Source organism: Gallus gallus, chromosome 11 (genome assembly GCF_016699485.2).
Source record: "Gallus gallus isolate bGalGal1 chromosome 11, bGalGal1.mat.broiler.GRCg7b, whole genome shotgun sequence".
Taxonomy (NCBI): Eukaryota; Metazoa; Chordata; class Aves; order Galliformes; family Phasianidae; genus Gallus; species Gallus gallus.
Window position 1 is genome coordinate 1,027,469 of NC_052542.1, and position 15,681 is coordinate 1,043,149.

The following is a 15,681-nucleotide window of genomic DNA, read 5'->3' on the forward strand; positions in this document are numbered from 1 at the left end:
AAGGTGGGATGGGATGGGAAGGGAGAGGATGAGGTGAGGTGGAGATGGATTGGAATGGACGGGGTGGGACAGGGTGGGATGGATGGAGTGGGAATGGATGGGAATGCATGGGATGGGATGGAAAAGGGCAGGAAGGGTGGGATGGATGGGACGGGATGAGAATGGGTGGGACGGGGTGGGACGGAGGGGATGGATGGAATAGGAACGGATAGGATGGGACGGGATTGGACAGGGTGGAGCAGATAGGATAGGACGGGGTGGGATGGGGGGATGGATGGAATAGGAATGGATGGGACGGGATGGACGGGGCGGGACGGGACGGGATGGGGCCGCCCCACCTGCGTCAGCTCAGGTGAGGAGGACGGCCGTGCCCGCCCCGCTCCGGCCCCACTCGGGACTCCCTCCCCGGCGGCCTCTCGGCCCGGCCCGGCCCTCCCAGGGGCGGGGAGGTGGCGGCAGAGACCCGGAACTGCGGCGCGGTGCGGCGGGGAGCCATGCCGCCTCCCAAGGACGTGGTGAAGATCGCCATCCAGATGGTGGGCGCCATCCCGCAGCTGATCGAGCTGCAGCAGGTACCGCCCGGCCCCCCCGCGGCCCCCCGCCCCGCTGCCGCCGTCCGCTCACGGCTCTCCCCTTCCATCGCCCGCAGAGCAAGCCGCTGGCCGCTGTGCTCAAGGACGTCTGCGATGCGTGAGTAGCTGGGGACCGGGAGTGGGCTGCAGCCATGTAGTGACCGGTCTGTGGTTGCACACTGGGTCGTGGCAGGTGGTGACCAGCTTGTGGTGGCCTATCGAGTCGTGGTGGGTGCTGACCCGTTGGGTTGTGACAGACGGTGGCCATCCTTTGGTGACCCATTGGGTCACGATGAGCAGTGATTATCCTTCGGTGGCCCATTGGGTCACGATGAGCAGTGACCATCCTTCGGTGGCCCATTGGGTCACGATGAGCAGTGATTATCCTTTGGTGGCCCACTGGGTCACAATGAGCAGTGGCCATCCTTCGGTGGCCCATTGGGTCACGATGAGCAGTGATTATCCTTCGGTGGCCCATTGGGTCACGATGAGCAGTGACCATCCTTTGGTGGCCCATTGGGTCACGATGAGCAGTGACCAGCGTGTCATGGCTCCTTGGATCATGACAGGTGTTGACCAGCCTGTGGCGGCTCATCAGGTCATGGCAGATGATGATAAGTCCATGGTGAGCCATCAGATTGTCACAGATGGTCACCAGCCTGTGGTGGCCCACTGGGTGGGATCAGTCTGTGGTGGCCCATCAGATCACAACGGGCAGTGTGTGGCATTCCGCTGGGCTGTCACAGGCCACAGCCATGGGGCACGGTTGGGACGCTGGGCTGTGGTGGCCAGGACCAGCCCTCCTCCATGACCTGCTGCATGTCACTGCAGGTGGAGCCTGCCCAACGCGGAGCGCTATGCCCTGCAGTACGCCGACGGGCGCCAGACGTACATCACCGAGTCGGTGAGCGGTCACCCACCCGGTCCCCGGCCCTGGTAGCTCTGTGTGCCCCTCACCCCTTCCCTTCCTCTTCACAGAACCGCGGGGAGATTAAGAATGGGAGCATCTTGCGACTGACCACCTCTCCGGTACATCTCCTGTCTCCCTCTGCGAATGCGGGCGCTGGGGTCAGCCCACTGCTCCCTGCCGTGGGGCGATGTGGCCCTCCAAGGCCCCAGCTCTGCCTTGCTCAGTGACACCTCGCTCATGGCAGCTCCTCTCGGTGGCTCAGACAAAGCAGAAATAACAGAGAGATCTGTCTCAACCTTCGTTCTCCCTCAGTAGATCTTTGGGGAGCATGAAGAGAAACTAACTCAGTCTTTGGGAAGCACTTTGGACACGTCAAGTGCACTTAGTGCAGTGCCGGTCTGACTTCCTTCCTCAGCTCTGCTGGTTTCTGCTCTGATTGCTCTCTTTCAGACCCCTCCTCGCCTCCTTCCTACACTTCAGCTCCTCCAGCCTCTGCCTCCAGGTCTCTTGCTGCCTTTCGATGAGCCCCTGTGGCTTGATTCTTTCCTTCCTGGTAGGACCAAGAAGCAGAGAGGTTGTACAGCGGGATCCAGAGCAACAACGTGGACGTGAAGACTGACTCACTGAAGAAGCTTGCAAGCCTCTCCCAGGATGTTACCTTTGCTCAGGAGTTTATCAACAGGAATGGCTTGAAACAAATTTTCTATATTGTGGAGGAAGGGAATGAGTGAGTATCAGAAGGGGAATTTCCTTGCACTTCTTGCCTTCTCCTTTGCTATTGCTGTACGAGCTCTAAGCTGGGCTTCACTGGTGGCCTCTTTTGGCCTTGATAATCCCCCTGCCTGAAGTTTTTGGCTGTGAGAGATCTACAGGCAGCTTGAGAAACCCCTGAGTGCCACACCAGTGCCGCCCCAATGCCTTCCTCTCAATATACAATGGGGCATCTCCTCTGGATGCCAAACCCCAAAACGACACAGCGAAGTGCATGTTTCTTGGAAGCAGTGGGTGGGATCTGAGGTGGTTTTGGTTTCCCCAATGGTCTTTGTAGCTTTCCAGTAACTTGCACTTCCCCTTCCTCGGATGACTAAGCCACAGTCTGGTTTCCTACCCAGCAGCATTCTCTGCCATTCTTTTCGTTCTCTTCCATTTGCTTTTCTGGTTGTTTCTGCTGTAGCCCCCAATGGGCACAACGGATGGGTGCGCATCGATGGGTCCTGCCCTACTGTGCTCACTGCAGGGTGTCCGGACCCATCCTTGCTCAGTTTGCTCTCCCATTTCTCCAGTACAGGGGAGATCCTCGCTCACACCCTGAAGGCCTTCATGGAGCTGATGGAGCACGATTTCGTCTCCTGGGAGACTCTTAGTGCAGCCTTCATCAAAAAAGTACACAACTCCTGTGCCGTGGGCTGCCCGTGTTGATGCTGACACCCGCAGGCTCGACCTGCCTTGTACTGATGGTTTCTGTTATTGTAGATCGTGAGTTATGTCAACATGAACGCCATGGATGCCTCTGTCCAGCAGCTCTCCATGTCAATCCTGGAGAACATGGTACCCAGCAGCCGCGTCCTCTTTGAGCTCGTCAAAAGAGAAGTGACGGTGGATCGCCTTCTCACCCACCTGCAGGTGTAAGTGGGGAGCCAGTGGGAACGTGGCCCTGGAAAGGATTTTTGGGGGGGTCTTGCTGGCGATCCCTGGCACCATGTTGCGTTGTGCCTTCCTAAGCAGTTGGTGAGCACTCAGCATCTGTTGCCCCATTGCTGGGGGAGGTTTGGGTTAGGGTGTACGGAACAGAGTTTGCGTTGGGGTTTGACGGTGAGGGGGGGAGAGGGCTGTGCCTTGGGGTCATCCTCACAGCTGGTGACACTGCGTTCCTTCCTCCTTCCCCAGGACGAACGCCCAGCTGCAGCTGAAGGCCATGGCCCTGTTGATTGCACTGCTGTTGGCTGCCACTGATGCTGAACGGCGGGTATGGGGCGGTGGGCAGCACTGGGGGGCTGCGGGGCGGTGGGCACTGGGGATCCCAACACAACGGTGCACCCATCGCTGGCGCCCTTCCAGGAGCCCAGAGTTATGGACTGCAGGGATGGGGACTGTAAGGGAACGCTTGGCTTTTCTGGAAAGAGCAGTGCTGGGCTTGGGGATATCTCACAGCCTTTCCCCTCTAGGATATGATGGAGTACCTGAGAGAGAAGAACATCAGGCAGTTCATCCACAAGGTGGGGAGCGGGGTTCTCACAAAGCTCTGTGCTTCTTGCTGTCCTTCCCTCCTTGCGTATGCCGCCCGCAGAACCCAGCCCTGGGGTGCTGTCCTCTTCCCTTTGGGCTGCGGGGCTTTGGCTGTTGGTCCCTGAGTCTGGAGCACCCGGGGGTCCCCTCTCACTCGGAGTCTCCTGTAGAACATCATCCACAGCTCTGAGCCACTGGGGGACGAGATGGCCCATTACCTCTACGTGCTGCAGTCCGTCAGCCTCAACCTGCACGAGCGCCGCATGAGGACCTCCGTGGACCCCTACTCACAGGTCTGGGAGCTCTCTCCTTGCTGTGCTTCCACCTTTGGAAGTCCGGGCGGGTGAAGGTTTGCCTTTGGGATGTATTCCTTTCCCGGCACGGTGGCTTTCACCATTGGTTTTAGACCACGATGCGCAGGGCTCAGCAGTGTCCTTCCCCTCTGCTCTCCCTCCAGGAGCAGAGGGAGCTCCTCCAGTCGCTGCGCCAAGCTGCCTTCGAGTCAGAGAGTGATGCTCCTGCTGGCACCTTCAGCACCGAGCGCCGGCGGTCGCTGTGCGCCAAGGAGTTCCGCAAGCTGGGCTTCATGGTGCGGCCCCAACCATCCGTGTTCCGGCCTCAGTGGGATCTTAGCATCACCCCTAGACCTGCTGTCGTGCTGCTGCTCGGAGAAGTGCTCAGTTGTGTTCTTTTGTGTCTTGCCAGAACAACAGCAACCCAGCAGAGGACCTGCGCCGTGCACCGCCGGGGCTCCTTGCCCTCGACAACATGGTGTACTTCTCCAGGCACACCCCCAGTGCCTACAGCCGAGTGAGTGCTCCTGCTTGGGGAATCTCCCAGCAGAAAGGTGCTGGTGGATCACCAGCTTCTCATCCTTTCTTTCTTGGGACCCACCCTTGTTGGCCTTACCTAGGGCAGGATGCCCCATTAAGGTTGAAAAAGACCTCAGAGACCACCGAGCCCACCCCCACCGTGCCCACTGACCACATCCCTCAGTGCCACATCCCCATGGTTTTGGGACACCCCCACCCCCCTGGGCAGCCCTTCCTGTGGGTAGGAGTGGTGATTGGAGGCTGGTGGCACTCTACTGAGTTTCAGTGCTTTGGTTACCACTGAGTTTCTGGGCATAAGCAGTCAGTGGGTGCAGAGCATTAGCTGTGCTCTGAGCTGCTCTGCCTGTGATAGCTCCAGTGCTGAGGATGCTGGGGTTGGGCCCCGGGGAGAGCTGGGCGCTGCTGTTAGGAATGTCTCAGCTCTTTGGGGGACAGCTGAGCAGGACGGTCAGGAGGAGCATGGGGAGCACTGATCCTGGTACATGTAACACAAGGAGATGTTCCTCTCCTCCAGTTCGTCCTCGAGAACAGCAGCCGTGAGGACAAACACGAGTGCCCGTTTGCTCGAAGCAGCATCCAGCTCACCCTGATCCTCTGTGAGATCCTGCACGTCGGAGAGCCGTGTATGTGTGTGCCCAGCCCTGCACCATCCCAGCGGTGGGGACGTGTGGCTGAGGGGCTGTGCCACGGCTGACAGCTGGGGAAGGGCTGTGCGATGTCCAGGTTCTTCTGGATACTGCAGTTGTACAGCAAAATGGGAGTGTGGCATCATCTGTCCTTCTCACCGCAGGCTCGGAGACAGCTCAGGCCTTTTACCCTATGTTCTTCGGGCAGGATCATTTCTTTGAAGAGCTCTTCTGCATCTGCATCCAGCTGGTGAACAAGACGTGGAAGGAGATGCGAGCCACCCAGGAGGACTTTGATAAGGTGATAACGGGACCCCGGGGCTGCGCACGTGTCCCTGGAGCATCACCGGACTGGGGATGCTGTCTGGGCCACCCCAGGTGCTGCAGGTGGTGCGGGAGCAGATCACCAGGACCCTGTCCCTCAAACCCACCTCCCTGGAGCTGTTCAAGACCAGAGTGAACGCGCTGAACTACAGCGAGATCCTGAAGCTGCGGCAGACAGAGCGGCTGCACCAGGAGGAGACGCTGGCCGTGCCCGTGCTGTGAGTGGGCGGTGGGCGGGGGGCCGTGCTGGGAGGTGACCCCATAAGGGTCAGCGGATGAACGCTGGAGGCTCCGTGCTCCTTATCTCCTGGCTGGCATCCTAGGGAGCTGCGTGAGAGGCTGAAGCCGGAGCTCCTGGAGCTGATCCGCCAGCAGCGCCTGCTGCGCCTCTGCGAGGGCACCCTGTTCCGCAAGATCAGCAGCCGCCGGCGCCAGGGTGAGTGCCAGGAGTGTCAGCCCCACGGCTGCCCTAGAGGGGGCCGGGGTGGGCGCAATTAACCGCAGCTCATTAGTAGAAGTGCTAATGGGGTCTCAGCTGGGGCCTTTCTGCTGCAGATAAGCTGTGGTACTGCCGCTTGTCGCCCAATCACAAAGTGCTGCACTATGGGGATGTGGAGGAAGGGGTGCAATCACCCCCCATCGAGAGCCTGCCAGAGAAAAGTAGGTGATGGGGAGAAAGAAAGGGAGGGGGAAGGGAGCGCTCTGCACACCTCGGTTACTACGTGCTCCAGATGGGAACTGCCCCACTATCAGAGTGCCATGTGTCTGGCTGTGGCCCTGGAGGTGCAGTGGGCTGCGGGAGATATGTAACTGGGGGTGCTTAACTCATGTGGGGCAGTGACTGAAATCCTAGCTGCTCACACTGCTGCCCCAATGGTGGGCAGTGGTTCTGGGGGTGAGGCCCAGGAAAGCCACAGCTTTTCTGCTCCCCAGTTCCTGTGGCAGACATGAAGGCGCTGCTCGTTGGGAAGGAGTGTCCACACACGAAGGAGAAGAGCTCTGGAAAGCAGAACAAGGTCAGTACCTTCACCCCACCTTGCATGCTCCCGTCCCTCCTTGTGCTCTGTCACTCTGTGCGTCTCCAGATGTGTCCCAGGGCACAGCCAGCGCAGGGTGCTGGCCACAACCCGGAGCTCCAGGAGCTGGAGGCTCTGAAGGAGGTCAGATGAGCGTGTGTGTGGGACAGGCGTTTGGTGTGTCTTGAGGCTGGAGGCCTGCTGGGTGTTTCAGGCTGCAAATCCCAGTGGGCTGGAAAGAAGCCAGCTGAGAGGCTAACTACCTGGACAGCTATCGGGTTGGGTATTAGGAGCAATTTGTGCTCCCAGAGAGCGGTGATGCAGTGGCACAGCTGCCCAGGGAGTGGGGGAGTCTCCATCCCTGGAGGTGTCCCAGAGCTGTGGGGATGTGGCACTGAGGGACATGGGCAGTGGGCATGGTGGGGGTGGGCTGGGGTTGGACTTCAAGACCTGAGAGGTTCTTTCTAACCTTAGTGGTTCTGTGATTCCCCATAGGATGTCCTGGAGCTCGCCTTCTCCATAGTGTATGATGTGGAGGAATACTGCCTGAACTTCGTTGCCCCCACGCGCTACGAGGTGAGCTCCATGGGCTGCAGGAGGGCACGTCCTTGCCAAGGGGGGCTGAGCAAGGGAGGACCCCTCTCTGCTTTCCCAGACCTAGAATTGGACACTAAAGGGTGATCTGTGACACTGCTCCCACCCTCCCCTACGTAGCCCGGAGGAGCTGGGGTTCCCTGGCCTGCAGCCAGCGTGCTGGGCTAGCACTGAAAGGACAAAAATGCCTTTGTGCAGCCATGGCTGAGGGCCTGGAGGAATGCGAGGACTGCAGCTCTCTGGTTGGCTGCGAGATTTGGGGGGTGAACAAGGACCCAGTCTGGCTGGGAAGGTCAGACGTGGAGTTGGGGGCTGAGCTGCCCTGTGCTGGGTGAAGGTGTGGGGTGAGCGTGGCAAGGAGGGAGGTGCGTTTGGATACAGCTGCTCTGCCCTGGGGTTCGGAGCCACAGATGGAGACAGGGATTCTCTGGCTGCCCAGAGCTCCCCTGAGCTGCTTTGCTTCTCCAGTTTTGCCTGTGGACAGATGGGCTGAACGTGCTTCTGGGCAAGGAGATGACGAGCGAGCGAACGCAGACGGACCTCGACGTGCTGCTGTCCATGGAACTCAAACTGCGGCTCCTGGACCTGGAGAACATCAGCATCCCCGACAACCCCCCTCCTGTCCCAAAGCCCCCCAGCAACCTCAACTTCTGCTATGACTTCAGCTATGCAGAACAGTGAGTTCCTGCATCCCGCCCCGTTCCCAATCCCCGTGCCCCCTCCTTCTCTCTGCAGGCTGCCCCATTCAGCTCGGAGATGTTTGGAGCTGGAAACGTTCTGTTGCCTGCCAAACAGCAAAACCCTTCCTCCAGGCTCTGTCCCCAAAGGGACGAGCCCAGGTGCTTGGATGGGGCTTGGGTGTGCGCTGCCTGTCCCCTTCCCATGCTGGTGGCTGTGAGCAGGGCATCCCGTCCCCTTTTCCACACCTCTGCTATTTGCCCAGACAGAACTCACCAGCATCCCAGGGGCAAACCACCTTCCCTTCACTGCCTGCATCAGGGCTGAGCCATTGAGCTTTGGGCTCCTGCTCTGTTAGAGGGAAGGGACCTCTCTGCTCTGCTCCTGAGCCACGGGCAGGAGAGACAAAACACTTCTTGACAGCTGAACCCCTCCATGCTGATCCTGTCCCCTTACTCCCTCTGCTGCCGTCACACTGCGGGCGGAGGGCAAGGACAGCAGGAGGAGGGACATACAGACACTGCTGTGACAGCTGGGAGGGTGAGCATTACCACGGTACAACCACACACCCTGACCCTCTCCAGCACAGCTGCTCAGGGTGGAGAATCCCCTCTGGGTGAAAAAGGAGTTAGGAAAGGCTGGAGTCCTTCCACTGCTTGGTTTGCTGAGCAGACAGCGCTTTCCAGCAGGGTCAGCATTGCAGAGGGACAGACAGGCACTTAACGCACTGATTTTTTTTTTCCTGCTCTCCTCCCTCTCCCTGCTGTGAGTGCTCCCAGCCCTGGGCAGGGCAGCGGGATGCTCCCAGAGGTTGTTCAGGGTACGAATCCTCTTCCCTTGCACAATATGAGATGGGCTCAATGCAGACTCAATGCCCGGAGCCCAACCCCAGCGCAGCGCTGAGCTGCTCATGTTAACCTTGGTGCCTTCCCCGCCCCGGCGGATATTGCACACTCCAGTCACACTGCTGCACTACTGCATTATGACAAGCTACCTCCTCTGTGGCCCAAACGTCCCCCCACCTCGGTGCCCTGCACCTCCTCGTGCCTACGGCTTCCCCAGGGGGTGTTGGTTGTAGTAACTAGGGTGCAGCCTGCGAGCCGGCGGCTGTCTGAGCACTGGAACTGCAGGCTGCAGGGTGGGCAGGCCCTGACTGTGCCCCCCACCTCCTGCAGATTTGGGCAATAAACACTTGTGGAGAACTCAGCGCTGTGGCCTTTGCGAAGGTTTGGGGGATGAGAGCTAAAGAGCACGGAAGGGAGCAAGGCAGAGCTGGGCATGCACTGCCCTTCTGCTGATGTGTGCCAGGAAAAGAATCACGGAATGGTTGGAAGGGACCTCAAGGACCATGAAGCTCCAACCCCCCCTGCTGCATGCAAGGCCGCCAACCCCCATATCTAATGCTACACCAGGCTGCCCAGGGCCCCATCCAACCTGGCCTTGAGCACCTCCAGGGATGGACGGGGCATCCACAGCCTCTCTGGGCAGCTGTTCCAGCACCTCACCACTCTCAGAGTGAAGAACTTCCCCCTGACATCCAATCTCAGTCTGCCCTTCTTCAACTTAAAACCACTTCCCCTTGTCCTGCTGTTATCTACCCTTGTAAAGAGCTTACTCCCTCCTGTTTGTAGGCTCCCTTTAGGTCCTGGAAGGCTGCAATGAGGTCACCCCACAGCCCTCTGAGCATCTTTGTGGCCCTCCTCCGGCCCCTCTCCAACAAACCCCTTTTTGCAGTGTGCTGGGGGGCTCCCAGGGCGCCAGAGGTGGAAACACTCCTTGTGCAATGGAAACAAGCTGGGAGTGGGCAGTGGCACCCTGGAAGAGCAGTGTGTGCTTTACAAAGACCATAGGATGGCTGGCAGGAAGGGTTTGTTCATGGAGGTGCTGGAGCCTGGAAGTCCAAAGAAGGGCAGCAAGGCTGGGAGGGGGCTTGGAGAGTGTGCCTTATGAGGGGGGACCTCAGTGCTCCCTTTAAATACCTGAAAGGTGATTGCAGCAGAGCGGGGCTGGTCTCCTCACTGGTGACAGGATGAGGGGAAATGGCCTCAGGTTGCACCAGGGGAGGTTGGAGGTTTAGGTTGGGTATCAGGAAACACTTCTGTACGGAAAGGGTTGTTAAGCACTGGGATGGGCTCCTCATGGAGGTGATTGAGTCACCATCCCTGGATGTGTTTAACAGCCGTCTGGATGTGGCGCTCAGGGACGTGATTGGGCTGTTGGTTAGGGCAGGATGGTTGGGTCGTGCTTGGACTCGATGATCTTCGAGGTCCGACCTGACCGATTCTACGGTTCCGTGATCCCTGCCGCCCGGCGGAGGAGCTGTGGAGGCCCTGCGGGTGCGGCTGAGGCCGTGTGCTGCAAACAGCCTCAGGAGCACCGCGGATGGCCGCGCTCCGCTGCCCCGAGAGCTGCGGGTGCCCACGGACGGCGCTGTGGGGCAGCGACGCCGCTCCCGCCGAGCGCCAGCGCCACAACCCCGCGGCTCCGGGACACCACAGGCGCCGTGACCCCCCCGGCAGCCCCTCCCCGCTCCCTGAGGGCGCGAACGGCCCCAATCCCCGACGCGAGGGCCGCCATCCCCGCCCCGCGGGCGGAGCCGGAAGGGGCAGCGCGGAGCGGAGCGGCCATGGCGGTGAGCGGAGGGGCCGGGAAGGGGGGGGGGGGATGCGGGGAGGAGCGCGATGCGGGCCGCTGACCGCCTGTCTCGGCCCTGCAGCCCAAAGGGAAGGCGGGCACCAAGGGCAAGAAGCAGATCTTCGAGGAGAACCGCGAGACGCTGCGCTTTTACCTCCGCATCATCCTCGGGGCCTCCGTGAGTGGCGGGGCGGGCGCGGGGCCGGGCGGCGGGCGGCGGGGCCGGGCTGACTAACGGCTCCTCGTGTCCCGCAGGCCGTGTACGCCGCGGTCAACCTGGTCGTGTTCTACCCCGCCGCCTCCGCGTGGACGTGGGTGAGTGTGGGGAGCCGAGGTGTCCCCCCGTCCCGACCCGGGCCCTGGGGCGGCCGCTCGGCTCCTCACGGCCCCGCTCTCGTGGCAGCTGGCGTTCGCCTTCAGCTCGGCGGTGTACGGCGCCAGCTACCGCTCCATGAGCTCCATGGCCCGGCCGGCGTTCGCGGATGACGGCAGCCTCGCAGATGGCGGGATCGACCTGAACATGGAGCAGGGGATGGCAGAGTGAGTGTCCTCACCCGCACGAGCCCAGGTGAGCCGGGCCTGCAGCCCCAGCCCGGAGCGTGCCACGCTTCTCCTTGTCTGAGCCGGGCTGCCGATGCCTCAATGCTAATCCGGTTGTTTCCAGGCTTATAAAGCTGCAGCCTCTCTGCTTTGGTCCTCTCTGCCCTCCTGTAGTTGTGCACAGGGCCTGTTCAGCCTTCCTGGCGCTGACGCCGCTGCCTTTGCCTTGCTTGAGGAGCACCCAACAGTAATTCCTGCTTAGTGGTGTTAAAAAAAGAGAGATGACAATACAGGCGTGTTGCTGCAGCTTCGTATCTCACAGTCAAGGTGGTGTCTGCCCACGGAGCAGCTTGGTTGCACATCTCTCTGGAAGGAACACGAATTCATAGAGCCATAGAATGGCTTGGGTTGGAAGGGACCTCAAGGACCATGAAGCTCCAACCCCCCCTGCTGCATGCAGGGCCGCCAACCCCCATATTTAATGCTATACCAGGCTGCCCAGGGCCCCATCCAGCCTGGCCCTGAGCACCTCCAGGGATGGACGGGGCATCCACAGCCTCTCTGGGCAGCTGTTCCAGCACCTCACCACTCTCAGAGTGAAGAACTTCCCCCTGACATCCAACCTAAATCTTCCCTCCTTCAACTTTAAACCATTTCCCCTTGTCCTGCTGTTATCTACCCTTGTAAAGAGCTGACTTCCTCCTGTTTGTAGGCTCCCTTTAGGTCCTGGAAGGCTGCAATGAGGTCACCCCGGAGCCTTCTCTTCTCCAGGCTGAACAAGCCCAGCTCCCTCAGCCTGTCTTTGTAGAGGAGGTGCTGCAGCCCTCTGAGCATCTTTGTGGCCTCCTCCGGCCCCTCTCCAACAAACTCCTTCTTGCAGTGTGCTGGGGGGCTCCCAGGGCACCAGAGGTGGAAACACTCCTTGTGCAATGGAAACAAGCTGGGAGTGGGCAATGGCACCCTGGAAGAGCAGTGTGTGCTTTACAAAGACCATAGGATGGCTGGCAGGAAGGGTTCATTCGTGGTGGTGCTGGAGCAGGTCCAAAGAAGGGCAGCAAGGCTTGGAGAGGCTGAGAGAGTATTAACCTAAATCTTCCCTCCTTACGCTTAAAACCATTTCCTCCTGTCCTGCCATTATCTACCCTTGTAAAGAACTGACTCCCCTCCTGTTTGTAGGCTCCCTTTAGGTACTGAAAGTCTGTAGTGAGGTCACCCTGCAGCCTTCTTCAGGCTTTTTGAATTGATTTGTTATTGCTTGTTTCTTTGTTTTTTTAACAAAAGCTTCATTTCTACAGCCAGCAGGTGAATGGGGACATCAGGCAAACTGACTTGTGCAGTGCAGAGCCTGTTCTCTCTGCACGCCATGAGCTCCCATCTGCTGTGGCTTTGCTTCTCAAGAAGTACATTTTCTGCATTTAGCACAATAACTGAAATGTGTGGTGTAGGAGACCCAGTCACAGGGGTAAGGCAGGCTGAAAAAGAGGGAATTATTTCTAGTACGACTTCTGAGCCAGCTGTGTTACACCCTGTTCATCCTCTATGACTTCTTGTTCCTGCTTGGCAGCAGAGTGTTTTTACACTCGCCATTTCGTTTGGCTCTCATGAACAAGTCCAGAAGTATAATCTATTTTGGATACTTTTTTTTGAGGAAACACGATATGAGACAGTTGGTTAATGAAAATAAGGGAGTTTGATGTCACCTTGAGTATCCTGGTTGTGGGAGATGCTCTTGGGATGTATCAGGTAATAAGTCACGCTGGCTGCTTTAATAACTGATCCATGCATGCTTGTGGTGGCACTGCTGGGCTTCACTTACTGGGCTTGTGGAAGGCTGATGTAGGGGCTTGCTGGTATCTTGGAGAGCTGGGTGCAGCCTACCCTCTGTGTGTTAGTGTACAGCCTCCTGTCCTCTGCAGCAGAGTGTCACTCACTGCCGTAGCTCACCATTTCTTCCCGGTGCTCTTGCTTGGTTTAGGGTTAGCTGTACCCATTTCTTCGCTTGTAGGAACATTGGCTCTTCTTCAGTGTTGACCGTGGTGACCTTATTTTGGGTGTAAGCCCTTAGGTTGGGCAGGAGCTTTCCTCTTTGTGCCAGGAGTCATCAGCTTCCATCCTTCTCCTGAGGCTGCACTTACCTCCACCGTGGGGGTGGGCACTGCCTGCTTCTCATCTGTGGTGGTGGGCTGAGGTTCTTCCAGCTGCGACGCAGGGAAGATCCTGTCCACCTCCCTTTTGTCTCTGATGGTGCACAGCCTGCTCACTTCTCCTAAATCTTCCACTTTGTGGCACAGCTCCTTCAGGGCAGGAACCATCCTCTCTCCTGACTTCAGAGGCAGGCACTCCCTGCAGCCTGGCACCTGGAGGACTGCACCTCCTATCCAATGCTCTGTCCACCCTGGTAGGGATTGCTGCTCTGATAATGGTATCATTGGGAACGAAAGAGTTGGCATTTTTCTAACCTATCCCGGCACTCCTTTGTGGCTTGTGTTGGAAAACCAAATACCTGCTTGTGTGTTGGTTCTGAGATTGCTCCTGTCCCTCACTCTCAGCACTGCCTCTGGCTGGCCAAGGAGCTGGTGGCTTTGGTGGGGGCTGGAATGGGGAGGTTCATGTACTGCTTTCCTTCCCTCAGGCACCTCAAGGATGTGATCCTGCTGACAGCAATGGTCCAGGTTCTGAGCTGCTTCTCACTCTATGTCTGGTACTTCTGGCTCTTGGTAAGCCCTGCAGTTGTTCTTGTTGCTCTGAGTTGTCTGTCTTTCCCCATCTTCAGAACGGAGGATATAATTTATTCATTTCATCTCAAGGTGTCCTGTTTCAGGCTGAAACTTTTTCCTGATATATTTTTTTAATCTCGTAAAACCTTGTAAAAATACAAGAAAAAGAAATCCTGATCCTTCTGGGTCAGCCTCGTGGTAAACCGTGCAAAAACTAGGTTGGCCTTGACCTTTCCCTCTGGTCCTATGAGACAGCAACAGGAAACATGGAGCAGATGAAAGCTGCCTTTGTGCATAAGAGCTATTTTCTTTGCCTTTTTGTGACTGTGACAAACAGACTGTTTCTTCTTGTTTGGATTCCTCAGTCATTCACCAGTACTGACTGAGGCTGGGAATTGCAGGACCCCATGCCACTGAGTAGAACAAACTGCAGGCTTTCATCCCCCTTAACACCAGGTGCTTTCTACTCCTGAAGTGTTTCTCATGCTCCTCCAGCTAGAGCTGCTTTTACAGAAGGATGAAAAACCCAAATCTCCAGGCAATTAAAATAATACTACAACAGAGTTGCCTGGAGTATATCCCATGAAGGTTGTCTTGGAACAGCAGAAATGTACCTTGTTTTAATCCTTACCCACAAGTTAGTTCCTAGCCAGTTCTGGCAGGGGGCAGCCTCTGCTCTGGCTCCCCTGCACACCATATGGATCGTGGTTTTTTTCCTTCAGAGAAATGTGCTTTTGTTTCTGAAGGAGGGACAGGCAGAACAGCCAGGAAGTCAGATCTTTCTGGGTAATTCAGAACTGATGCTGCGATTTCCATGTATGAAGTCTTAAGTGCTGTGTTCCCAGAAATGTATGCAGGCTCCTGAATTCTATGAAATCAGGCCATTTATTTTGGGTGCCTGCCACTGCCTTTGATTTCAGTGGATCTCGTGACGTCCCTGACCCAGCCTGTAGATGTTTTCCAGCTCCTTTGGCTTCCTCTGTAGGACCAGCCCACCCTAACCTGCCAAAATCACATCCAGAACGACTGACTTTGCTTCCACGTGTGTTTTGCAGGCTCCGGGCCGTGCTCTCTACCTCCTATGGGTGAACATCCTGGGGCCCTGGTTTACAGCTGAATCTTCAGCCCCCGGTCAGGAGCCAAACGAGAAGAAGCAGCGCCGCCAGGAACGCCGCCAGATGAAACGCTTCTAGCCCTGGCTGAGGAGATAGGTTAATGCTGTCTCTCATTTCCATGCTGTTATCTCATCAGGGATGCGACTGAAGCCAATCGGAAAGCATCGCAGTATCTATGTTGCCCTCTGTCATTGCTGCCATTCCACGATGAAGGCTGCAAGAGACTTCCCTTGGTTGGTTCTTAGTGCCAGTCGAGGCCTTGCTCCTCGTGATGATGAGTAGGGGGTTATGCTGGGATGTGTGTAAATACCTTTCTAAAGCAGTGCTGTATCGCATTCAAAGATGGGGATTGCAATGCTGGAGGAAATATATTAAAGAGCAGAGTCTAATTGGCTATGCTGGCAGTGTCTTCATAGAGGGGTGCTCACGGAGGGCAGTGGTGAAAAACACCAGCATGTTTGTGGAAGCCTGGGCTACGTGGAAGCCAAATCCCCAGGCTGAGTCGTCTCATCCCTCCCCTAGCTTGCTCCATGCTCTGCTGCCTGTTGCAGCACCCAGTCTGCAGAGGCTTCAGCTGCCCTGTGAGCTCTCTTGGGCCTGCAGCAGCTAGAGGAGCTACAAACTGCACATGCAGTCCAATGTGGAGCAGTTGGGATTGAGCCTGGGCTCAAATTGGTCTGTGCTACCTTTAGGGGAGCTCATGCAGACAAAAGGTTCCAACTAACAGAATTGAAAAGCAAATCTTTTTTTTTTCGTAGTGCTCCCCCATGGATAGCATAGCTGAGGTGCTGTGACTGTGGCAGAGATTCCACATTAGAAACCACACACAGCTCAGGGCAGCGTCTGCTGTTGCCTACTTCGATTTATTCTTGCTGTTCCTGCTCATTAGGTACTTT

General features: G+C 57.5%; 2 protein-coding genes across 5 annotated transcripts; both read left to right on the plus strand.

Moving 5' to 3' along the window:
- Positions 1–460: 460 nt before the first annotated feature.
- On the plus strand, positions 461–8,985 carry ELMO3 (engulfment and cell motility 3). 3 transcript variants are annotated; one of them, NM_001256801.2, is made up of 20 exons: positions 461–572; positions 650–690; positions 1,404–1,476; positions 1,551–1,601; positions 2,040–2,209; positions 2,766–2,865; positions 2,956–3,107; positions 3,370–3,448; positions 3,648–3,698; positions 3,879–4,001; positions 4,166–4,297; positions 4,414–4,518; positions 5,056–5,164; positions 5,332–5,468; positions 5,546–5,709; positions 5,815–5,927; positions 6,047–6,151; positions 6,425–6,507; positions 7,003–7,083; positions 7,570–8,985. In NM_001256801.2, exons 1-20 carry the CDS (start codon positions 495–497, stop codon positions 7,780–7,782), a joined length of 2,160 nt encoding a protein of 719 aa, NP_001243730.1. In that variant the 5' UTR covers positions 461–494; the 3' UTR covers positions 7,783–8,985. The 3 variants fall into 3 exon arrangements, with proteins under 3 accessions (NP_001243730.1, XP_040562926.1, XP_040562927.1); XM_040706992.2 differs by lacking the exons at positions 7,003–7,083; positions 7,570–8,985 and adding an exon at positions 6,577–6,881; XM_040706993.1 differs by lacking the exons at positions 461–572; positions 650–690; positions 1,404–1,476; ... (7 more) ...; positions 4,166–4,297; positions 4,414–4,518 and having other exon boundaries at positions 5,376–5,468.
- A 1,382-nt stretch (positions 8,986–10,367) lies between these two features.
- Positions 10,368–15,179, plus strand: TMEM208 (transmembrane protein 208). 2 transcript variants are annotated; one of them, NM_001256963.2, is made up of 6 exons: positions 10,368–10,411; positions 10,496–10,591; positions 10,669–10,728; positions 10,817–10,953; positions 13,586–13,670; positions 14,726–15,179. In NM_001256963.2, exons 1-6 carry the CDS (start codon positions 10,406–10,408, stop codon positions 14,861–14,863), a joined length of 522 nt encoding a protein of 173 aa, NP_001243892.1. In that variant the 5' UTR covers positions 10,368–10,405; the 3' UTR covers positions 14,864–15,179. The 2 variants fall into 2 exon arrangements, with proteins under 2 accessions (NP_001243892.1, XP_015134591.1); XM_015279105.4 differs by lacking the exon at positions 10,496–10,591.
- Positions 15,180–15,681: the final 502 nt, after the last annotated feature.